Below are 24,851 nucleotides of genomic sequence, written 5' to 3'. Positions count from 1 at the left end.
TAATATACTCAATGATAGTTAAGATCTATGATAGGTTAGAATGTCTGGCCAGATTTAATGGAAACAATGTAAAGTCTAAAACAGGTTCAAAAAAATCAACTTTATAGGTAAGAAGGGGATGGGGTGGCCAAATAGCAAATCATCTGAAAGAGATCTAAGGGCTTTACTGGACTGGAAGCACAAGATGAATTAAAAAGCAAGAGAGGTAGGTTCATAGAGAGGAGTTTTGGGGACTAGTGAGTCCTGTACTCTGCTAAGTCCAATTTAGAATATTATGTTCAGATTTGGGGGCCACATATTCAGAGAGACACTGATAAAACTAAAAGGAGTCCAGGAAGGCAATCAAAAAGGCAGAGGGCCTTGAAATCATATCATACAAGGATTTGTTGAAGGGACTGGATATGCTTAGTCAGGAGAAGAGATGTTAGGGAAGAGAATAAGTGGGACATGATAACTACAGTTATTTGAAGAGCTTTCATATGCAAAAGGCATGTGACATGGTCCCCTTGGTTTCCAGAGATAAAAAGTTGAAAAATCAATGGGTGGAAATTATAGGATTTAGGGCAGATTTAGGCTTGCTATTGAGAAAAGACTTTCTAATAATCAGGGATGTCCTAAAGAGGATGGGGAGGCCACAAGAGGTAATGAAATTCCCCTGTACAGAAGGGATTGGACTAAATGACCTCTGAGATCCCTTCCAACTCTGAGATTCTGTGAGCATCTGCTTTAGCTTCAAGATGTTTTACTGAGCATTTCTGCTACCCGTCTTTGTTCTTGGGTTGCTCACCTGGAAGGGATATCTGTCCCAGCATGTCTTGGGTTCCCACAACCATGTCTCCTGGAGGATAAAGAAAGGATGGATTTCAGCCCTCACAGTTAATAACTTTGACCTATAACTTGAGGTTGCCCCCAGGAACTCTAAGCATGCAAAAGAAATTATTTCATACTCACTTAAAGGTGTGTTCTGCAATTATTTTGGCCTCCCCATTCTTCCTTCTCTCAGTTTGTAACAAGGTCAGAGTTAAACCCATTGGGCATAAAATTTGATCTGAGAAAAGGCTTGATGCCCAATTCCTGCTGCCATTCCCCCTCCCTCCTAAAGAGAAGTCTGATCATGCCACTTAGCCAACTCAGTAAACTCCAGTAGCTCCCCATTATTTTTAGGATCAAGTATAAAATTCTCTGTTCGGCTCTAAAAGCCTTTAGAAGCCTGCCTCCTCCCTCTGCTTCCACTTTTCCAGTCCTTACTTTTCCCTACCTTTACTTCCCTTCAAATACTCTATGATCCAGTAACACTGGCCTCCTTGCTTGCTGTACCTTGAACAAGACATTCCCCCTTCCCATTTCAGAGCATTTTCATTGGCTCTTCCCCATGGCTAGAATTCTCCCTCTTCATTTCTGCCTCCTAGTTTCCTTCAAACATCAGCTAAGATCCCAGTGCCATTTATCTGAGATTATTTGCAGGGTATCTCCTTCATTAGAATGGGAGCTTGTTGAGGACAGGACTGTTTTTTTGCCTTTTTATCTCTTGCTCTTATTACTACATTGCTTCACCAATGCTTACTGACTGATTCTGGGTCATCTTGTTGGCTTTGGCAACAGATGACGGCTGACTAATCTTTATTCTCCTCTCTGGACTTCTATAGTTACATCCCTTCTCATCCCCAATCTTCATTTCCCACCCCAATTTTTAGGTCCTTTTTGTGGTCTCCTCTCATTAGAGCGTAAGCTCCTTGAGGGCCACAACTGTCTTTTTGCTTGTATTTGTATCACCAGTGCTTAGCATGGTAAATGGCAAGGTAGGAGATCATGGTGACCAATGAAGTGGGGAAAGGCAACGAGGTAATGGCCAAGGTGGAAGAGGACATAATCAACGTGATGGGGTCAGAGAGAGATGGATAAAGAGGGTAGAGAAGGTAGAATGGAATGGAGGATCGGGGAGAAAGATGAAGGAAATGAGGATGGAGGTGACAAGAAAGTACAAGAGAAGGAAAGGGATGGTAAGTGTGGGATCATAAAGGGACTGAGAGGTTGGGGAGAGACAGAAAAGATGGGAATGGAAGGAGGACAAAGAAGAAGGAGAGAATGGAAAGAAAAATAAAAGGAAATTGAAGAATATGTGGATGGTGGAACAGAAAGAATGAAGATGATGGGAGGAAAAGGATGAAGAACATGAAAACATGAAGGGAAACAAAGAAGCAAAGGATGAATGTAGAAGATGAGAAGTCAAAGGGAGAGGGATGGAAGAGGACACAGGAGTAGGAGGAGGGGGAGGAATAAGAAGCACGAGGATGCAGAGGATGATGGCACAGAAGAGGTCCAGAAGGTGAAAGGAAGAGAACAAAGGGAGAAGAAAAGATGAGGGGAAAGAGAGGGACAGAGGAATCTGAATGGATTTGGATGGTAGAGTACATACTCACATTGTAGAGCACGAGGAAACCTCCAAAGAAAGAAGAGAAGTAAAACAAAAATCTCCAGCTGAAAATACAGAACAGAATATGGACTAAGTTTGGGGAGCTCCAGTCCAGAGGTGGGATAGATGAAGGTGGGGATGGAGAGAAAGGGCTATTGCCGGAGGTCAGACAGACTTAAAAAATAGGGCCCTTGGTTTCCTAATTAGGCATTCCGCCCCCCCACCCCAGACCTGAGCCTGGGTCCCTTTTATGATCAGTTCTCCCTTAGGCCCCCCTGAGCTCACCAGGCTTCACAGAATTTCTTGCTCAGTAATGGTCGCTCCTGGTTTCTCCGGCGTCGAAACCAGCGCTGCGCTTGCCTCACGGAGAGGCCGCACTGGCTGGCGAGGTGATTTAGCTGAGCCTGGGGATCAAAGGACAAGGCAAGGGGATAGGGGAAAAAAGGGAAGACCTCAGCTCCCAGGACCAATGGGGAAGACATCCCCTCTTTCCTCAAGCTCATTCAGGCATTTCCCCTCCTCAAGTGGCAACTTGGCCCCAGGAACCTGGAACCTCCTAGAATCTGCTGAGAACTACTCCAGAGGGCTTGAAGGTGAGGGGACTATTCTTTGGGAAAAGAATTAGTGAAGCTGCCTCCTCCCTTGCTAGGGAGGACAAGCCCCCCTTCCCCCCCCCGCCCCCCAAATAAATAAATAAATAAAAACATTGCCCAAGTCATACCCAGGAAGAAGGGAGGTAGAAGTAAAAGCAGGGGTGCATGTTGGGCAAGTTTTCCTGAAAGGAACCCCCCCTTGAGAAGAACTTTAGAACAGACACTTTCAGAGCTGGGAGGATCCTAAAAGATCTTCAGGTCAACCCCTTTCCACTTGCTAATTGTAGAGATGAGAAAACTGAGGCCCATAGTGTTGAATTGACTTGTTCAAAGTCATCCAGGCAATTGGTGGAAGAACTGGGATTAGAACTCAAATCTCTAGGACTCCTACACCTCTCTGATGTTGGAGGGTGGTAGATCTTGATACTTAGATTAACTTGAGATTGAGTCCACACTGAGCTTAACCTCTTTAATGAACAAAGGAATAGCAGAGATTTCCCGCAGGGTAACATCAATTCCTGAAGGAGGAAGTTTAGGTATCCAGGATTTCTTAACAGCATTCAGTCCTGGGGCTTGCTCACCTCTTTGGGATTCCCATTATGAGCTTGGAAAAAGGCCTCCAGGATGGGGTTGGGCGAAGCCTTGATCCTGAGGCGGTCACGTACACCCAAGGCCCTGCTCAAGGGCATTGCGATGGCCCTATGAGAAGAGATAGGAGAATATGAGTACCCAAGAACCTCATTCCCCCATCTCTGGCCCTTTGGAAGTTCTCTTTGCCAAATCCTGCCCACCAACTGGCCTGCCTCGGCTAACTCATGTAGCCTGAAGGAGATGGTGTGTAGGGAGACATGAGAATGTTCTAAGAGAGAGGGAATAAAAGGGTAAGAGCAGGGCATTCTCAGCAGGGACAAATAAATGGTGATAAATCTATACCCTTGCAAATAGGTTCCTGAAAAGCCTCCTGAAATGTTGGACTACAGCCAAAGAGCAAACACTCTCCTTTTCTCAATTTTAATTTTATTAAGTGCCTACTGTGTGTAAAGCCCTATGCTCAGTGCCATACTTTAGAGCCCAAATCTCTAGGTTCTAGACTCTAGATTAGAGAGGGCACAAATACCAACATAGCTATTTATAATATGTATTATTATATGGTAAATGCATCAAAGCAGTGAAAAGAAAGGACACTTTCCAAAGTTGGGAGTTAAAGCAGGGAGGGCTTCCTGGAGGAGGTGGCCTTGGAGTTGGCTTGTAAGTGGTGGAGATGAATTTGACAGGCAAATAAAGAGGGAGGAGGATATTTCAAGAATAAGTTGTGGATGGAGGTAGGAGTGTGCAACTAGAATCTCCTGTGCATGGAGAAATGTAGTAAGATGTAAGACCCTCCCCAATTTTTTTGTGGTTCATTAATATTCCAAGGTGTTAATATACTGCCATCTCATAGAATTACCAGGAAAAAAGCCCTTCCTTCAAAAGATATGGTATAGGGGTGAAAGTTTGGGAGCTGGAGGGTATTAGGTTTGGATATCAGCATGGCTAATCATTGACTATGTGACTTTAGGGAGGCCAATTCATATTTCTGGGACCTGGTTACCTTGTCTGTAAAATTATTGGGGTTGGACAAGCATGTTCTAGCACAAAGGTCCTTAACCTGGAGTCTAAAGAGCCTCAAGGAGGCTGTGGATAGATTTCAAGTCAGAACTTGGAAGGCAAAAAAATCCATCTTTAATTCAACATAGCTTAAATTTCTTGGCAATCTGAAGCATTTTATTTTATGCATTCAAAAAGATTCTTCTGAGGATGTCATAATGGGCTTCATTCACCTGCTATAGGGGCTCTCAACACATAAAAGGTCCAGAACATCAAGTCTAGTGGGAAAGGGAGTTTGGAGTCAGAAGTCCAAGGGTCAAATCTCATTTCAGCTACTTACTACCTGTGGGTGTTATCTTGGCCATCTTCTTCTACTGGGCCTTAGTTTCTTCATCAGCAAATTAAGGTGGGGGGGGGGGGAAGGGGGGCGAACTAGATGGCCTCCTGAGGTCTCTTCCAGCCCTAGAGCTATGCTCCTATGTATGATTCTATGATCTGCAAAAGAAGGTTGGGCTAGATGGCTTTGAAGTTTCCTGTCAGCACTAATTCAAGGAGGCAGAGTCATAGAAATATGTGCTAATTAGTTTAATTTGCCTCAATATAGGATTGCTTCAGTATGGGCACTCACAAATTCTCTAGGATAGAAAAGATCTCAGAGGTCATTTGGTCTATCCCATCCTCTCAAATACCAATAATAAGAACAATAATAGTAACAATAACACTAACAGCTAGCGCTTATCCATCTTTATCTAGCTAGCATTTATCTGTCTTTAAATTATGTAATTTATATGTTAACTCAATTGATTCTCACAACAATCCTGTGAAGTAGGTGCAGTTATCACCCCCATTTTATAGATGGGGACACTGAGGCAGAGATTTTAAGTTACTTGCCCTTACTTCTAAGGCACCAAGCAACTACCTATATGATTCCTTTAGAATCCTTCTATGATTTCATATTCTGTAATAATACAATAAATGTCAAATTGAATTAAATATTATCCTTGAATGATTATCATCTATTAATACATCTCTCGATATAATATAAGCAAGGGCCAGGTTTCTAGGATACCACGTGAATCTTCTATGGAGACTTCAGGAAAGACAGAGACAAGTGTGATAATGAGATTAAATCTACCTTGCCCATTCTCAAATCTAATCACCAAAAGTGTAAACAACTCCACTTAACTCACAAGTTGGGAGGTCTGTGACCCATGTGTGCTAGAGTGAGTAACAAATCAAAATTTACTGACTGCCTCCTGGGCAGTCCTAAGAAAAAGCATCTGTTGTGATTGGACACTTAAACTAGGAAGAAGGCACAGGAAGTGACCCAAAAGAAGCCCCATTAAAAGGGATTAAAAGGGAACTAGTTCAGTTTCTCTCTTCTGGTTCATGTCTTGGATCTGAAGGAGCTCTTCTTGTTCTGGAGCTGGGACCCTAAGACTTTGGTGAGACTGTTCTTAAATCTTTCCTTTGGAATTCCATGTGGTGAGTGTAAAGACTGAATCTTCCTGAACTTCTCTTAAGGAACTTCCCTTTCAAAAGAGACTCTGTGGCTGAAGCTTTTGCTTCATTCACCTTCCAGGCACTCCGGGACTCTGACGTTCTGCCTTGGGCAAGGCAGAAATTCCCCAGGCTGAGGGTTAATTAGATCTGCCTGGATTAAACTAGGGGATAGGAGCAAATTACCTAGTGTGTTAGATTGCTTATTTTATCTTATCCTCTCTCTCATTTCCTTATTTCTTCTTCTCCACATTTATAAATAAACTTCCATCAAAGTCATTTTGACTTGAGGTTATTCTTTAATTGGGAATTGAGAATTATTCAATTCCCTGGACACCAAACCTTTTAATATTCACCCAATCAAAATCCCTTACACAAAAATCACCCAGGATGAGAAAGGAGAGGGAAAATACTTGGCTGGACCATGGAAGGTGCATCCTAGTAAATGACAGCCAGCAGGGCCTTGGGAAAGACTCAGGTTTGCCAAGACCAGAAGAAAAATCATCCCAAGAGCTAATACTTTGATGAAGAACCTCTTGGACATTCCCATGGCCTGGTCTTTGGACAGTATCTCTGTCTGTACCCAAAGGCCTTTCTAGCTCAGAGGGTTAAGTCAGAGCTTGTCCTACATGGGACTAAAGTTCACAAGGATTCACATGAAAAGGACTTGAATACAACACAGAGCCCTTATGGACAATTATTAACATTTTCTTGGAAAGTATTAATCTTTTTCTTTTAATAGTTGCAAATTCATGGACTTCTTTGTTTACATGGCAAACACTTCCATTTTCACAATGGAATTCACTGGGAAAATAGGATTTTATGAAAGTTTCCTTTGCTGTGTAGCATGGCTACCAGGCTGGCTGGGGAAGGTGGTGGTGGTGGTGGTGGTGGTGGGGGGGCTATTAGCTTTGGAGAGTTTATTGAGGCTAGAAAACTGACAAATTGCCTCTCTTTTGGTGCTTAAAGATAATCATCTTGGTTTTTGAACCATTCAGAAGCCCTGATGAGAGCAGGAACCACCAGGATAAAAAGAATGACAAATCTCCCTTCAGTACTGCTTTCTCTATAACAGTCCAGTAAGGTTAGCAGAACATGTAAGAATATTTCCATTTGACAAGGAACTAAAGCTCCAAAGGTGAAGTGACTGTGCCCAAGAAGACATGATTTATGAATAGGCTGGCTCTAGTTGTTGTCATGCCATGACAGTTAATGACAGATATGAACTTTTTTTGGTTTTTTGGCCCAGATGCCCATGTCCCAGGACCAATAGGGAAGGAAAATCACAGTTCACTCACCTCTCAAAGCCAAATCTGATGACCACCAAGACCAATGCTATGGGAATTGATGCCAACAGGTCCTTGGGGTGAGGGTAGGTGATTCCATCTGAATCTTCTGTGTCAGCCCATGAGTATCCAGGAGGGAACCAGTACTCATCCTTCCAAAACCACTCATACAGGCTGGCCAGCATCCTGGAGGCAAAAAGCCAAGAGTTTTACTGGAAACATCACGGGAGGGAGGGGACACAGCATTGGCAAGGGAGAACATATGTTGGTTAATCAAAAACTCCGATTAACTGAGAGTCAATGTACATGGTCCATTGATTTTTGAAACAGGGACCTTGAGGGAAGTCCAACCCCTTCATTTTACAAATGGCAAAATTGAGGCCAGATTAGGAAATGAAGGAATTTGTCCACAGTCACACATAATGAATCTCGTACTCGAGTCTAACTTCCTATTTCGGGTCACTTGCTAGAAAGGCACTATCTGGGTAAGCCTCATCTAATACAATGGCTGCTGCCTAAACTGGGCACAAGAGACCCAGGTGTCCCAGACTTTGCCCAGCACCTGTCAGCCCCCCAGTCAATGAAGCTATAATTTGAGCCCTGATTGGGGAGTTTATAGGGGGTGGGGAAGGCAGCTCCAGGGAAGAGACTCTAGAACAGTAGCTATGAGAAAGCCCTCAGTAGAATGTCAGACCCAGAGAAGAGACTTTATGACCTAGAATGTCAGAGCTGGAAGTAATTTAGAAGGTAGATGGGCTGCTGGCACAAGGGTGCTCAAGATCATACATTGGTAGCAGAGTACAGTGGTATTAAAGCAATAGCTCCGGGTTGGCTCCTGGGAATTGGTTGGACCAAGGGGCTAATGTCATTACAGATTTTCTCCCTTACAAGCCTAGGTAGAAGGCCCAATTTCTGGTAGGCAGAGGGTCCTTTCAAAAGACAAAAAGGTAGGCCTTGGAACAGGCTAATCCCTCCACAGCTTTCCAGATGGAGGATAATCCTCTTGGTGGCCTAGAGGCTAAAATTAGCTCATCTATCTAGGAGAAGAGGCTTAGGACTTGAGTGATACTCCCTTAGCCCAGGACAAACGTGAACAAAGGCCCCTGGATCAAGGAGGGAGAGGTGCTATGATAGTGAGCAGGAGCAGGCTAGCAATAGGTTTATAGCCTCAGAGACACACCAGTGGGATTTCCTGGCCTTCCCTGGAGGGAGCCAGAGGAAATAATGAAGATGGGGTTATGATGAAAAAGTCCATCTTAGATGAAGATGATGTCTACCTTCCACTCTACTTTCCCCTTTCCTTTACTACCCTCATCCACAGTGTAGAGAGCCTTCTTGATCTAAGCACATTGGGTCCTCCTGGACTTGTGTCTGTTTGACCTGGAAGGAAGGTCTATCAAGCTCAGCTGGGTCCAGCCTTTGGTGTTGGAAAACCTAGGTCTGAATTCCAACTCTTGCCACTTATGTGACTTTGGACAAATTATTCAATCACTTTGTACCTCAGTTTCCTCATCTATAAAATGAAGGGGTTGGATTATGTGACCTCTGAGTTCCTTTCCACCTTGAAATCTATGATCCTTAATTCTAAATAAATAGAGGCCAAAGAAAGGAGTGACACACAAGTAAGTGAGGAGCCCTGGTCCAGGGCTCTGTCCTCAGCCTCCCTTCTCCCCACATTTAGTCAGGAACTTAAGTCTTGTCTGTCATACCTCTTCCTATCTACTCTACCCCAACCCTAACCTCACCTCTTATTATAGCCCCTAGCTAACTTCTCTGCTCTCAACTCTTCTTCCACAAACTATCAGTCATTTTATTGGAGCTCAATTTGGGCAAGCCCCTGCTTGGTTTAGCTACTCTCTATGGTTTTCCTAACCTCTTGCTTCACTAAGCCAGGCCATTCTCCATAGCTCTTCCAAGGCCCTCAAAGAGAAAATCCAATTTTCTAAGCCTGGCAGACACACACACACACAGAGTCAAGACCTTCCACTGGCCCTAACTTTCTTGTCTAGCCTGAATGCTCCTTGGTCCTCCCTCATCCCAGCTAGGTCTCAGCCAAACCAGATCTCCCTACATCATAGAGGTTCCTCACTGGGAGGTTTCCTCCTAAATTCCTCCATCCCCTCCCATCAAGCCTCAACTCAGGTGTGACCTCTTTCAGGAAGCCTTCTTAAAAATTCTCCCAGGCCGTGGAGACCTCCTCCATCTCCTCCCTAATGCCTTTTTCACAGAATAGCACGGATGCCAACTAACGCTGCCCTTCCTCAGACCCAGCAGGCCCCTCGTTAGAGTCTGCCCAGGAGAATGCAATGAAAGGATCACCTGGTTCCGGGGGAGACGTCTTTGGAGCTAGTCACTCCGGCGGGCGATCCTTCCTCTAATGAGGTTCAGGAGGGAGGGCTAAGCTCCAGAAGAGCCACAACCTCCCTTCCCTCTCAGCCCGCCCTGGCCCCACCCCTTCTCCCCACCCCATCCCATCCTTTCTCTCAACTCAGCTCAGGCCTGCTCTGCCAACCCCTGGCCCTGCCCTGGATCTCGTCTAGAGGCTGCTGCAGCCAGAGTTCAGAAGGTCCCGGCCCAAGGCCTGCAGGCCAGCGGGCAGCTCCGTGACCAGGGGCAGTTCTGTTTTCTCACATGGAAGGTGAGGGGGTGGGACTCTAATATCTTCACACAGCAGGATCCATTCACAGACATGAAACCGGGAGGGACTTGTGGACTGTTCACAGCCTCCAATGTTCCCAGGCTCTCCCCTCCCCACCCCAGGCTGGAGAGCCGGAGATTGAAGGGGGGGAAGAGCATGAGAGAGGGAATCTGATCTCCCGGACAAAGGCTTCAACACTAAATGCCTCTCTGGCTTTCTGCAAGCTGTCTTCAGACCACATCCATCATTCAATTCTCTCCAAAGTTACTCATAACTTCTTAAATGTTCAGTCTAATGGCTATTTCTTAGTCCTCATCCTTCTTGGCATCTCTGCAGCCTCTGACACTGTCAATAGTCCTTCTTTCTCCTCTCCCGTTTCTAAGACCCTGCTCTCTCTTAGTTCTCTTCCCTGACTGTTTGTCTGTCTGTTCCTCAGTCTCCTTTGCTGGCTCTTCATCCAGATCATACCCACTAGTCAGAATGTCCAACAGGGCCCCCTGTTCTGGGCTCTGTCCTCTTATCACTCTACATGATTTCATTTAGAAGTTTTGTTTTTTTTTTATCACTTCCCATGTGGTCAATTATCACCTCTGTGCAGAAGACTCCCAGTTCTATTTATCCAGCTTTAGTCCTTCATCTGAGCTATGGTCCCAGTATCACCAACTGACTTTTGGACATTTTGAATCATATGTCCCATAAGCATCTCAAACTCAACATATCTCAAACCAAATCTTTCCCCCTAAGCCCCTTCCTCTTATTGCCTGGGATCATCACTAGGCTCCCAATCCCCCAAGCTTGAAACCTTAGTGTCAACCTCAATTTCTAATTCATATTCTCCCCCCACATATCTGATCTGTTTCCAAGTCTCATTGATTCTACCTTCTCAGCATCTCTCTTGTATGTCCTCTTCTTTTCATTCACACAGTCATTACCCTAGTGTAGGTCCTCATCAGCTCTTGCCTGTACCAACAGCCTTCTAATTGGCTCTTTGCTTTAAATCTCATTCCACTCCTCTCCATTCTGAACTCAACTGCCAAAGTGATTTTTTTTTTAAAAAGTGAAGTTCTGGAGCTTCTAGCAGTAGAGTTTGTTGTGGACTTGCCCATAGAGGTTGTTCAATAAATATTTATTGGATGAAAAAAAAAATTAAAGAGAAGTTCAGTCCATGTCATACCCTACTCAATAAGCTCCAGGGACTCCCTATTACTGCTAGAAACAAAACAAACAAAACAAAACAAAAATCCTGATTGGCTTTTAAAGCCTTTCCTGCCCTCATCCCTTTCTAGGTTCCTTGCTCTTGACAGATCCCTTCTCTTCAGGATCCCAATCCAGTCATAGTGGTTCATTTGGCTGTTCTTCACTCAAGGCACTTACTTCCTCTGCTGACTCCCTGTCTCTTTACTGGCTATCACACTGACCTCAAATGCTCTTCTTCTCTACCCCACCTCTTAGCTTTCCTGGCTGCCTCCAAGCCTCAGTTTGTCTCATCTTCAGAAAGAGGACTTTCCCAGCTTACCCCACTCTTAGTGTCTCCCCTCTTCCACTTCCACTGCGAATTTAATCTGAATGCACATAGTTATTTACAGTTTGTTCCTCCTGCTAGAATATGATCATTCTGAAGGGCAAGGACAGTTACTGTCTGGTTTTTGTTTCTGATTTCCTGGCATAGTGCTGGAGAATATTAGCATAGCGTTTGGCACATAGTAGCTTATCATCACAGTATCTGGCACAGGGAAGGTGCTTAAGAAATAACTTGCTGGTCCTAAAAGTGGTACAGTGGATAGAGCACTGGATTTTGAAGCAGGAGGACCTGGTTTCAAATACAGCCTCTGGGCAAGTCACTTTAACCTCTCTCTGCCCCACTTTCTTCAATTGTAAAATGGGGATAATAATAATATAACACCTACCCATCTCCCATCTGAAGATCAAATGAGATAGGGGAAGTTAGGTAGCACAGTGGATAGAGGGCCAGTCCCAGAGTTAGGAGGACCTGGGTTCAAATCTGACCTCAGGCACTTCCTAGCTATGTGACCCTAGGCAAGTCACTTAACTCTGATTGCCTAGCTTTTGCCATTCTTCTGTCTTAGAATTCATACTAAGACAGAAGATAAGGGTTTAAAAAAAAAAAAGATCAAATGAAATAGTATTTGCAAAGCCCTTAACACAGTGCCTTGTACATTTTTTTTTTTTAATCCTGGGACTCCATTCTAGGAGCATAGGGCCACAACCAGTAGGCAATGGGTCGCTCAGGGTCACCCAGCTGGGAAGTGTCTGAGCCCAGACTTGAACCTAGGACCTCCAGTCTCTAGGCCTGGCTCTCAATCCACTGAGCCACCCAGCTGCCCCTGCCTTGTACATAGTAGGTGCTTAAAAAGTGTTTCCTTCCTTTTCTCCATCATACTGCCTTCCCTATCTTCTGTAGCAGTCTAGGATATTGTATATTATAATAAAAGCTGAATGACTATTGCAATAGCTTCCTTCCTAACTGGCATTCCTGCCTTAAATCTCTCCTCTCCATTCCAAGCTCCAGAGACTGTCAAAAGGATACCATTCCCCCCCACCCCCCACTCAAGAAACTCTAGTGGCCACTCTCTTTAGGATTAGGTATGTTTCTCTACAGACCAGAAAAAATTATTTCCATAGTTCTCATGCAAACATCTCACTTTCCATCTCTTTGCCCTGGTTGTTTCTCTGACTAAATTTCCTAACTCCCCTCTGAGTCTCAGAATCCTTTGTTTGTTTTAACCTTTCCCTTCTGTTTTAGGATCAATACTAAGTGTGATTTTTGAGGCTGAAGAGCAATAAAGGATAGGCAGTCAGGGTTAAGTGACTTGTCCAGAGTCATACAGCTAGGAAGTATCTTGAGACCAGATTTGAACCCAGGATCTTCTGTCTCCAGGCCAGGTTCTCTAATCCACTGAGTCATGTAACTGCTCCTTTTGCTAGTCATTCTTACAGTAGCTATAAGCATGGAGGCTAGAGGTAAAAGCTATTCTGGTGGGGAGAGAGAACTTGGTTCTTGTTTTGGGCCATATGATCTTGGGTACATCTCTTTACCAATATGGGCCTCAGTTGCCCCATCTGTAAAATAAAAAACTGGACTTGATAGCCTCAAAGGGCCCTTCCGGCTTTCGTGGTCTGTGAGTTGATAAACAAGAGTGAAGCTGACTGTGTACAACACATAGTCCCTCCCCACATCTCCATGGCAGCTTCACTTCCTCTATCCTTGGTTCTGTCTGCTGCCAACCACTAAGAGGAAGTACAGAAATGGTACAGCCTTCCCCTTACACTCACGTCCTTTGTCTTTGACAGTCACTGATAAACAGAAATGGTGCTGGTGATCGAGGTTGGGAGAATCCCCGTCCACAGCCTAGAGACAGGAATGTTTCAATGGTAAATGTCAAGTGTAAAGTAAGTGACAAGCAGTGTGGAGTGGTGGATAGGGAGCTGCCCTGGGAGCTAGGAAGACGTGGGCTTTAAATTCCGTCTCCGACATCCACTAGCAGTGGGACCCTGGGCAAGTCACCCTTTCTAGCCTCAAGGCAACTCTCTTAAACTTGTTTTTAGAGTTGAAGTTTTTAGTTTAGTTGAAGAGGTGAATTGGTAGAGGAAGTCCATCTGAGAGCTCCCTATAACAAGGAAATTACAGTCCAATTCCTATCCCAAATTTTTTTAAAAAGCAAGTATAAGATGGTAGAGACTGTGGCCACAAAAATCCTTGGCTAAGTCATTTTACCTCCTTGGGCCTCTGTTTCCTCAAATATCAAGTGATGCTTGGGTTGGACTGGATGGACTTTGAGGTCTCTTTCCAGCTTTAGACATGTGATCTAATAGGATCTTAGGGTATATTAAGAGAGGCTTAGTGCTCAGGAAGAAGGTGGTAGTAGTCTCCATATATTTTGGATCCAGCCAAACTACATCTAAAATATTATATTCGTTCCTGGGGGGGAACAATATTCCTGGAGAGATGACTGGAGTCAATATTATCTGAGACTCCATTGAAAGAAATGGGGATAAGGGGCTGCTAAGTGGCTCAGTGGATAGAAAGCCAGGCCTGGAGATGGAGAGTCTCAGGTTCAAATGTGCCCTCAGATACTTCCTAGCTGTGTGACCCTGAAGGAGTCACTTAACCCCAAGTGCCCTTATTACTCTTTGGCCTTGGAACTCACATTCAGTAATGATTCAAAGACAGAAGGTAAGAGTTTAAAAAAACAAAGAAAGAAAGAAAGAAAGAAAGCAAGCAATGGAGATATTTAGCCTGGAGAAGAAAAGGCTAAAGGGGAGGAGGACAGGCTTTCTTCTCTTTAAATTATGTTATGTGGAAGAGGGAAGAGCTAGAAAGGAACAAGGAGTGGACATCACAGAGTGACAGCTTTAGGTCTGACTAAGGACACACTTCCTAATAATGAGAGCCAGTCAAAGCCCAAAGTGGGAAAGGATTTCCCTGGAGGTCTTTGATAGAATTTTATTTTTAAAAATACTTTTCCATGGCTACAAGATTCATGTTCTCTCCCTCCCCTCTTCTGGAGCTGACAACAATCCCTGGAGGTCTTTGAGCACAGGCTTATGATGTTTGATGACTTATAGGGTATATTGAGAAAGGGACTATTGGTCAGCTCCAGGATCTACCAGAATAGTTTCTGAGTGGCTTTCACACTGGTGACTCTCTGTGATTCTTGGGATATGGAGGGAGGAGTAGGAGGAAAGGAGAGATATTCTTCCAACAGGAGGATCCCAGATGAATTCCCTGAGTAAAGATCCCTAGCAGCTTTAGGTCCACTGCATGGGAGTTTGAACTGAAGAGACTGTTGAAGTCTTCTATCGTCTGACAGATGAGAAAACTGAGGCCTAGAGGTTTATTTGTCTCGGTCAAAGCATCATAATTCCTAAGATTCAAGTCCAGGTTCTCTAATGCTCTTTCTACCTGAAACAGGTTGGGAGGATCGTTCGATAAGAAAGAGGTCTTAGAAACCATCTAGGGCTTCTACCTCATTTTATGGATGAGGAAGGAGCCTGAGGCCCACAGAAGTTATATACCTTGCTCAAAGTCACAAAAGTAGTCAGTAAAAAAGGCAAGAATTGAACCCAAAGTTTCTGACTCCAAAGCTCTTTGTACCTCTCCACTACTGCTTCTCCATCCCAGGAAGGCTAAGTTTGAAGCCCTAGGAGTTGTCATGTCCATCACTGGTAGTCTGTTGAATGCATACCCTTACCCTACTGGTGTCCTAGCCCCAGAGGACCTTGGGGTTCTTGCTCTACCCAGTTAGCCTTTAGTTGGCCCTTAGAACAGCCTTTATAGAGAATTTGGCAAGTGTCCCGATATAGGATTGAGCCTAGAGCTAAGGAGAGGCCAAGCTGAGAGACTGAGGATGAAGCTCCAAATCCTGTTTGGGCAATAGCACCAAAAACAGGGCACATTATTATAGCCTCCTACTGATTGCCCTCAATCTGGGTCATAGCCTTTTCCCCTATGTGGGGTAATGCCAGCTAAGACTGATTAGCTTCGGTGTGTGATGCTGGGGGTGCAGAATGTAGAGAAGGAGGAAGTGAGCTAAGGTAGAAAAGGCAAGGGGAAGGCAGGAATGAAGATTTGAGGGCCCACAGGAGGATGGGAGGATAGGGATCATGGCTCTTCTTAGGAGCCTCTGGATACTAAAAGGAAGACAAAAGCCAGCCTCTAGAGCACAGAGGCCCCATATTTTTTTCCTATCATAGAAAGGGGTGTGTGTGTGTGTGTGTGTGTGTGTGTGTGTGTGTGTGTGTGTGTGTGTGTGTGTGTGTGTGTGTGATAGCCTTGGATGCTACCTCTTCCAGGATGACAGCTGTTTTCTCTGAAGCTGAGGAGGAAGAGAAGGCCCAGCTCCTTTGCTAAGGGCAAGCTCGTAGAGCAAAGGGATTGGGTGGTTTCCTAATGGAATAATCTTATGGGCCAGAGGAGCACTCTACTCCCATCCTAGGAAAATCCCCAAATGCCATTATTAAAGAGCATAAGATAACTGACTTTCTTTAGGATAAAAAAACAAAAGTTACCCCAGAGTCATAGAGAACTGACAAATTGAGTCACAACCAGTTTGTGGCTGAGGCAAGATTTTGTCTTGAGGGTAAAGAGAGTTTTCTATCGATGCCAATAGTCACTGGGCTGGTTCTGCCCCTTTTCCCCTCCCTTCATATAATTGACATTTATTAGCCAACATTATGTCTTTTTCTCCCTCCTTAATCCTCTTTCTCACACTTATTCAACCTATATCTTCTGTCTTAGAATCAATACTAAGTACTAGTTCCAAAGCAGCAGAGTGGTTAAGGGCTAGGCAGTCATGGCTAAGTGACTTGTCCAGGGTCACTCAGATAGGAAGTGTCTGAGGCTAGATTTGAACCCAGGACCTTCCAACCCTAGACCTGGCTCTCTATCTACTGAGCCACCTCATTGCCCCATGTCAATGGATTCTCAACATGACCACATGGTATGGAGGCAAGTGCTTCATTTATTTACAAATGAGAAAACCAGCTTTGAGGAATTAAATGGTTTGTCTGTTATTGTACAACTAGTAAGTGCCAGAGGCAGGATTTGAATCTCAGGTCACACCTGACTTGTCATTCCAACTCTTTCTGCTCGAATTCTCTGTGGATGGATAAGGCTTTGGATAATATTAATGATAGGATATAGCATGCCAGAGCTTGGAGGGCCCTTAAAACATGAACAGTAGAGGCAGGAGGGCCCTTAGAACACAGGACGTGGGAGCTGGGAGGACCCTCGGAACATGCGAGTGTTGGGAAGAATTTTAGAATGTAGAATGCCAAAGCTGGTGGAAATATCAGCATATGGAGAATCAGAGCTAAGGTGGCCATTAGACGAATGTCAAAGATGGGAAGCGCCTTACCAATCTAGTGTATCTCCACCACTTCATTTTACTGAAGGAAGAGAGACTTGCTCAAGAAACTCACACAGCTAGTTATGTCTGAGCCCTTCTCTCAGGACACTAGTCATTAACCCTAGTCATTCGATGTCACAGTTTCAGATTGTTTTGGAAAATGGGGGGGGGGGGGCTCCAGGGGATATGAGTTCACTGGGAAGACAATCCATTTATTTCTTCAATCAGGTAGCAAATACCTCCTTAGCACCTTCCACAGAGGTAGGAAGAGATGAAGTGGAATGGTAGGAAGAGATGAAGTGGAATAGGAGTGTTAGGTTGGGGGGCAGCTCCATGGTTTAAGAGCCAGACCTAAGGACAGGAGGTCCTGGGATCAGATTTGACCATATCACACTTCCTGGCTGGGTGATCCTGGGCAAGTCACTTAACCCCCTTACTGCTCTCTTGCTTTGGAACCAATACAAAGTATTGATTCTAAGACAGAAACTAAGGGTCAAAATAAAAAAATAAACAAATAACAAATTTTTTTTGTTTTTGTTTTTTGTTTTTAATTTTTTTTAAACCCTTGACTTCTGTGTATTGACTTATAGGTGGAAGATTGGTAAGGGTAGGCAATGGGGGTCAAGTGACTTGCCCAGGGTCACACAGCTGGGAAGTGTCTGAGGCTGGATTTGAACCTAGGACCTCCTGTCTCTAGGCCTGGCTCTCAATCCATTGAGCTACCCAGCTGCCCCAAATAACAAATTTTTAAAAGAACATTAGACCTGATGACAAGAAGACCTGAGTTCAAATGGATTAGACACTTATTAGCTGTGTAGCCTTAGGCAAGTCACTTAACCTATTGGTCTGCCTCAGTTTCCTCTACTGTAAAATGGGGATTATAATAGCATGTAGCTCCAAAGGTTGTTGTGACTATAAAATGAGATAATAGTTATAGAATGCCCTTAGCAGTGCCTGACACATAGTAGGTACTATATATATGCTTATTTCCTTCCTGTCATAGTCAAAGGAAGGCCAGGGATGGGTGGGACAGAGAGAAAAATGGGGGCCTTGCCCTGTCAGAGCTCATAGCTTATCCAGGAGAACAGAACTCAACAACTAGAAGAAAATGACTTCACAAGGCAGCAAGAATATATTAAACAAAATAAAAAACATGAAAAATTTGAGGAGAATATGAAACACCTCATTGATTCAACCAAAGATCTGGAGAACAGAGCTAGAAGAGATAACTTAAGAATTATTGGTTTACCAGAACATCATGATAAAAGAAAAAGTTTAGATAGCATTTTACAAGAAATTATCAGAGAAAATTGCCCAGAAATTCTTGAACAAGAAGGAAAAGTGGAAATTGACAGGATCCACAGATCACTTCCTACATTTAATCCACAACTGACAACTTCCAGGAATATTATAGCCAAATTCAAAAACTACCAGACCAAGGAAAAAATATTACAAGCTGCTAAAAAGAAGTCATTCAGATATCAGGGAACCACAGTTAGGATAACACAAGGAAGTACATAATTGGGGAATGGGCCAAAAAAAGGGCATGTGGTTGGGGAATAAAGGAGGGATTGGAGAGGGAGACAATGGAGGTTAATTTTAAGGTTGGTGCAGCAGTCAGCTGGAGAAATGATGAAGCCTCAAACAAGGCTAGGGGTCTGTGTGAGTGGAAGAAAAAGGTAGGTTGGAGGGAACTGGCAGAGGTGACTGATTGTAGGAGGGGAATGACGAAGACCTTAGAGTCAAGGAAAGACCTGAAGTTTTAAAGCCTAGTGGGGATGATGAATGATGGAGGCAAACAATAGAAACACAAAGTTTTGTTGAGGGGGAGGAGAGGTTTCAGTAGAAGATGATGAGTCTGGATGTACATAGGTTGAGTTTGAGGGTGTGGCACCATAAGCTTCAGATTTAAGAGGCAGTATCATAGAGAGAAGAAATGAAACTGTGGTGGGGGATGAAATCACTGTGGATCATGAAATCATTGACTAGATCAGAGCTAGAAAGGCCCTCAGAGGCTCTCTGGTTCAATCCCCTTATTTCATAGATGAAGAAGCTGAGGCCAAGAATAGTAAGGCAAGAAAGGAAAAAGCACCAGCAGTGGGATTCAAACCTAGGTCCTCTAATTTCAGAGCCAGTCAGGATTCTTCCTACTAAAGAAACATGGGAGGGAAAAAAAAAAAAAAAGAGTAGACAGAGGTTAAGAACAGAGCCTTAGGGAATCATTGTATAAACAGGGAGGAGATAAAGAACAAGAAGGAAGAGATGACAGAAGATAAGAGTCATCAGAGAAGCTGAAGAACTTGAGAATGAGGCAGTGGGGTCAGGGAGTTAAGACACCTAGGTTCCAGTCCTCACTCAACTGACAACTGATTTTTTACCTTTCCCACAGACCCCCTGGGTTTTCCCTTCTATAAAATAAGGGAACTGAACCTGATAAGTTTGACTGTCCCAGTTTTGATGTTCTCTGAGTTAATTTGAGAGTGTGATGGATTTGATGGAGCCAACTTACACTCTGTGATTCCATCATATTCAATCAACAGTTGTTAGTTATCAAAGTCTGTCTGTTCCTTGGAGCCCTGATAGTACTCTCCAGACTCCCTCTTCTCTACTCTGATACTGCTACCACTCCAGTATAGGCTCCCATCACTTTGTGCCTGGACTGACATAATAGCCTGCTGGTGGGTCTGCCTGCCTCGAGTTTCTCCTTATTCCAGACCTAACTTCCCCACTTAGCTTGATTTTTCTAAGGTACTAGCCTATGTCATCCCCATGCTGAGTATTAACTCTAGTGGCTCTCTATTACAGAATTCTTTATTTATTGATCAAAGCCTTTCATAACCTAATCCTTCCTACTTTACCTATTTTCTTGTACCTTTCCTAACATCAAACCCCACCCCACCACCAATACTCTTCAAAACTGACACTGTCTGTCTTCACACAAGTCACTCCATCTCTTACCATCTGGGCATTTTCATTGGCTTTCCTGGCTTCCTTCAAGTTCCAGCTAAAATCCTACCTTCTCGAAGCAGCCTTTCCCAAATCTCCCACAGTGTCTTCCTGCCATTATTTCCCATTTATCCTTTCTATACCTTGTTTGTATATAGCGGTTTGTTTATTGTTTCCTTCATTAGACTGCAAGCTCCCTGGGGGTAAGGTCTTTTTTTTGGGGGGGGGGTCTTTCTTTGTGTCCTTAGACACTTATCCTAATGTCAGACACATTGTAGGCACTTACATTGGGAAAAATAGAATAGATAATTTTATTAGATAAAATGAATAAAGGTTTTACACAAATAAATCTGACACTGGGCAAGTTATCAAATCTATAAGTGCCTCAGTTTCCTCAACCAAAAAATGAAGTGTGTGGACTTAATGGTGTCTAAGATCCTTTCCAGTTCTAATCTATAACCCCAGTGATGGGCAACCTTTTGAGCTTGGTGTGTCAAAATTCACCCAAAAACTGAGTATAACTCGGGTGGTGTGTCACTTTGAGAAAAAAACCCACAATTTCACAATGTTTATAGTTTAAATAACAAAAATGTATAATTGTAATATATAACTGTATTTAATAAACCAAAACAGGTAAATTAATATAGGTAGAATTGTCATCTACAGTGTACAGAGTGTCTATGCTACACTACAGGAAATGTTTCATCCTAGGCATGTGGCCCCATACTTCTCTGTATGCGGCTTCGTGTCATCAAAAATGGCTATGTGTGCCAGTGCTGACATAGGCGGCCGCATACATGCCATAGGTTTGCCATCACTCAAATCCTGGCTTTGCTCTTGACTATTTGTGTGATCTCAGGCAGGTTGAAGTTAATTAACCAAAATTTCCTTTATTCATCTGGAGTTATTTTAGGGTCAGAATGAAAGGTTAGGTTGTCACAGACTCTTCTCATCTCTCAAGACTCATCTTCAAGACCCCACCTTGCCTCCTAAGGTCTAGGCCAGCTCAAAAGGATAGCACAGGTAGCTGTGGGCTTATCAGGCAGTCCCAGTCTCCATTGGGCTATCATTGGTTCCCAAACTTTTTTGGCCTACTGCCCCCTTTCCAGAAAAAATATTACTTAGCGCCCCTGGAAATTATTTTTTTTAATTTTAATAGCAATTAATAGGAGAGATAAATGCGCCTGTGGCCATCACCACTCCCCTGGATCACTGCAGCACCCACCAGGGGGCGGTGGCGCCCACTTTGGGAATCACTGCTTTAAAGACAGGCCATCCATGTTTAGGAAGAACTTCATCTCCTTTTTCTCCTTACTCTCTCTTCCTTTCTTTCTTCCCTACATCTCTATCCCTCTCCTATCCACAGGTCATTTGCAGTCAAATCATCAAGATAAGCTTGAAAGCTTAGTCTAGAAATTAATAGATTTCTTCAAGAATTTTTGCTTCCTAAATTCCTCCCCCATGTCTAACAGAATGATCTGTCTTAACCTGCCCTTACTCCCAGACTTTTAGGGAAGAAAGGACAGGTGGGTTCTGGGATCAACACCCTTATCCAACATGTCAGGGCCAGTCCTACTCCTCTCTCCTGGTTTGTCCAGGATCCAGGCCATGTTATTTTAGTCTCAAGTCTACCCTGATTCTCTGGAGTCCTGAAAAACTTGCCTTTCTTGGAAATCTTACCAGCCTAGCTAGTAGCAGAGTTGGCATTTGAACCAAGATTCCCCTCCCAGGCTTGTCTAGACTTGCTTGTCTTTCTTTATAGTAACCACTCGCTATGATATCTGTCCAGGTTGGCATATATATACATATATATATGCATACACACACTTAAGTTCCCTCTTTCCCCTTTTCATTTTGAAATCCTTTTTTTTGCAAAGATTTGCAAAGCTCCAATACAGTGTTACTAGGGGACAGAAGATCCAATTCCCAGTTATCCCACAGCATCATTCTTAGAATGACTGGGGAAACTGAGGCTCATGGAAGTTAAAGAAGTCACATAGCTAGTCAAAAATCCCTTTAATTTTATTTTTATTGATGGTCTTTTTAAAAATATTGTTATAATTTCCCAATGATTCTCTCCCTCATAGAACACTGAGGAAGGAGTGTCAAAGGTTGCCTGGGGAAGGATACCAGTCCTAGGTAAAGAAAAGTTTCTTCTGAATAAAATATAACCTTTTGGAGCTATGTTTCAGTCATGGGTCTTTCTGGTCCCAATAAACCTGCTTTGAGGTATCTGAGAGATCATATTTGTTCCCTTGTATTCGACTCTCCAGTTCATCTTGTTTGCTACTCTTACTTTGTGTATGGGAATTTTAGTAATCTTTCTTAGATTCTGTCTCCTGTGGAGAATTGCTAGTCTTCCTCGGTGGCAGCCACTCGCTGTGATAGCTAGCTTGGCATGTATAGGTACTTAATAGTTTCCTCTTTCCCCTTTTCAGTTAAAATTTTTTTTTTGTAATTAGATTTGCAAAGCTCCAAGCAAATACATTGCTACTAGTCCTTATTAGATACATTTCTTGCCTAGTCAGGAGCCTGTTGATTTTGTATTTTAAGCTATGCTCAGAGAACAAGAGATTTAGAGTTGAAAGGGTCCTAGGAGGTAACTAAGTCCAATCCCTTCATTTTACAACTGAGGAAACTTGAGAAATGCCATTCTCAGAAACCATTTTTTCACCAGTTGTTTATTTCTCAAATATGCAGTTCATTTCCAAATCCTTTGTTTTCAGTGAGCAGCAACGATGGAAACATTTAAGGTATCTTCAGGCTAGATCATTTGTGCCCAGGCAAAAGTAGGTAGTAGTCATTCTGCTCAATCAGTCCAGACAGGTGCTTCTGTCTTGTCTTAGATATGTTCCTCTGACTTGTCTTCTGTCATGTCACAGAAACATTCCCCAGGAAAGTCAGTGTCTATACCTCTCAACAAAGAGTTAGCAATGGGCAGCTAGGTGATTCAGTGGGGTTTGAGAGCCAGACCAGGCCTAGAGACAAGAGGTCCTGGGTTCAAATCTAGCTTTCAGTACTTCCAAGCTGTGTGACCCTAGGCAAGTCACTTAACCCCCATTGTCTAGTCCAGTGATTCCCAAACTTTTTTGGCCTACCGCCCACCCTTTCCAGAAAAAATATTACTTAGCACCCCCTGTCACATACTATCACTGCCATCTTATAGTTTTTCACCATCCCCAGATGCACCTGTGGCTATCGCCACTTCCCTGGATAGATGTAGCACCCACCAGGGGGCAGTGGCGCCCACTTTGGGAATCACTGGTCTAGACCTTACTACTCTTCTGCCTTAGAATGAGTACTGTTATATGTGATAGGGCTGATGAAGAGATGGCCCAAGGTCCTCTGATGGTGTGAGGACCTGAGCTGAATGAGGGTGAGAATGCCTAGGTGAACACCAAGTTGTGGCAGTGAACACCAAGACCCCACAGAAATATCTGAAACTAAACCATACACCCAGCTCCAACACAACAGTGTCCTAGGAATAAGTGATCAGATAAGAAGCTGCTGGGTTAGGTCACATAGCTTCTTTGATTGCTTCTCCTGGCTTCAAAGCTGTATAGGTAATGATGCTGACTGACTTAACTTAGTTTGAGCAATCCCTTTCCCTCAGATACCCAAGGATATAATCAATGATCCTCAGGGCAATGATGACATTCATCTAAGTATGCTTTAGAATTTAATAACAACAAACTTAGGGAAAGGGAACAGGGTTGAAAGAAAGAGGTATCAGGAGAGCTTGACTAAAACTAATGACGATTAAGGGTTGTCACTTAAAGGGAATCGGGTTTGATACTGGCAGCTGGAGAGGTTTGTCCTCTCTGTAGGCACTTGACTAGACCAGGCCCTTTGGCCTGAAACAGATTGATTGAGTATTGATGTTATCTCTTCCCCGATGTTCAGTTGATCAAATGTATAGCACAGCTTTACACAGAAGTTGAAGGTGTAATAGCAAAGGGAACAGGATGCAGGAAACCTAAGTTGAATTGACTTGGCTTACCCAAATCCCAATCAACCTTCCCAAGTCCCTTCTCGGGATTGAGAGAGCTTCTTGTTCAAATTTCTCCCTTTTATAGTCCTGGCAGTAACTGCCTTGCTGGCTCATGCATCCAGGTTGGTTCCAAATCTAAACTGCTGAGTGTCACTCATTTTGCTCTCCATTTTGTTTAGCAGAAAGTGATATTACAGTATTAAGCATTGGTTCCAAGACAGAAGTAAGGATTTAAAAAACAACAATAACAATAACAACAACAACAAAAAAAAACACCAGGGAGTTAGCAGACACCTCTATTTATCTCTTTTCTCTCTAATCCTTATAATGGATGATCTCTCACTTGACAGTACTTACAGCTCTTTATGGTGGGAGCCAGGGCTTGAGAACATGACCTATGATTCCACAGAGAATGTAACTTGAGTAAATGTAAAGAGCAAAAGAAGCTCCAACTATCTCACTGAAGGACTTGTACGTGACCATAGGCCATCTCCCTGCACTATGGCATTTTTGTTCTATTTTTATATATAATACCTGGTTCCACCTGGGGTCGGAGCAGGGATCTGCCATTTTGTCCTGCTGCCACTTAGGACACCTTATCTTTTGTGAATAAAGTTCCTCAATTAACCCTAATAAAACCTATTAATATCCAATATTAATATCCCAAGCTGGCATGGGCCCTCTTTCTTCAGTATCTCAATATTCTTTAAGACGGTCTGCCACCTTATAATGAGCATAATCAAGGCAGAACAGATCTGCCCCCTTACGTTTGGGACAGTTTGGCAAGATGGTCTGCCTCCCTACAAATCTTGTGCCTTTATAGGCATCTAAGCAGCTACTTCTTCCTTAGGCAGAACTCCAATTTTGCTTCTTAGCTCCAACTGTTGGGTTGTACATCTTTCCTCCCTGTACTGGGTGACATTCTTCTACATTCCAGTCTTCTAACCTAGGTCAGGATTCTCAGATGCCTTCTCAGATTGGTTTTTTGTGTTTTTACACTGAAACCCTCCTTCCATTAAAAAAACAAA

General features: G+C 43.5%; 1 protein-coding gene across 1 annotated transcript in view; it reads right to left on the bottom strand.

Annotated features, from left to right (window-relative positions):
* The window catches only part of LOC123244272 (ceramide synthase 4-like), a 56,046-nt gene that overhangs the window by 8,682 nt on the left and 22,513 nt on the right, over positions 1-24,851 (bottom strand). The window contains exons 2-6 of the mRNA XM_044672659.1: positions 7,392-7,565; positions 3,588-3,705; positions 2,699-2,817; positions 2,421-2,478; positions 788-838 (exon numbers count right to left, since the gene is read on the bottom strand). Of these exons, the coding sequence (XP_044528594.1) occupies positions 788-838; positions 2,421-2,478; positions 2,699-2,817; positions 3,588-3,705; positions 7,392-7,564 (519 nt within the window). The 5' untranslated portion in view covers position 7,565. The remainder of the gene's footprint in view (positions 1-787; positions 839-2,420; positions 2,479-2,698; positions 2,818-3,587; positions 3,706-7,391; positions 7,566-24,851) is intronic.

This window comes from Gracilinanus agilis, chromosome 1 (assembly GCF_016433145.1).
Source record: "Gracilinanus agilis isolate LMUSP501 chromosome 1, AgileGrace, whole genome shotgun sequence".
Lineage (NCBI taxonomy): Eukaryota > Metazoa > Chordata > Mammalia > Didelphimorphia > Didelphidae > Gracilinanus > Gracilinanus agilis.
Note: the sequence above shows the minus strand (reverse complement) of the source record. Positions and strands in the feature narration are given on the sequence as shown.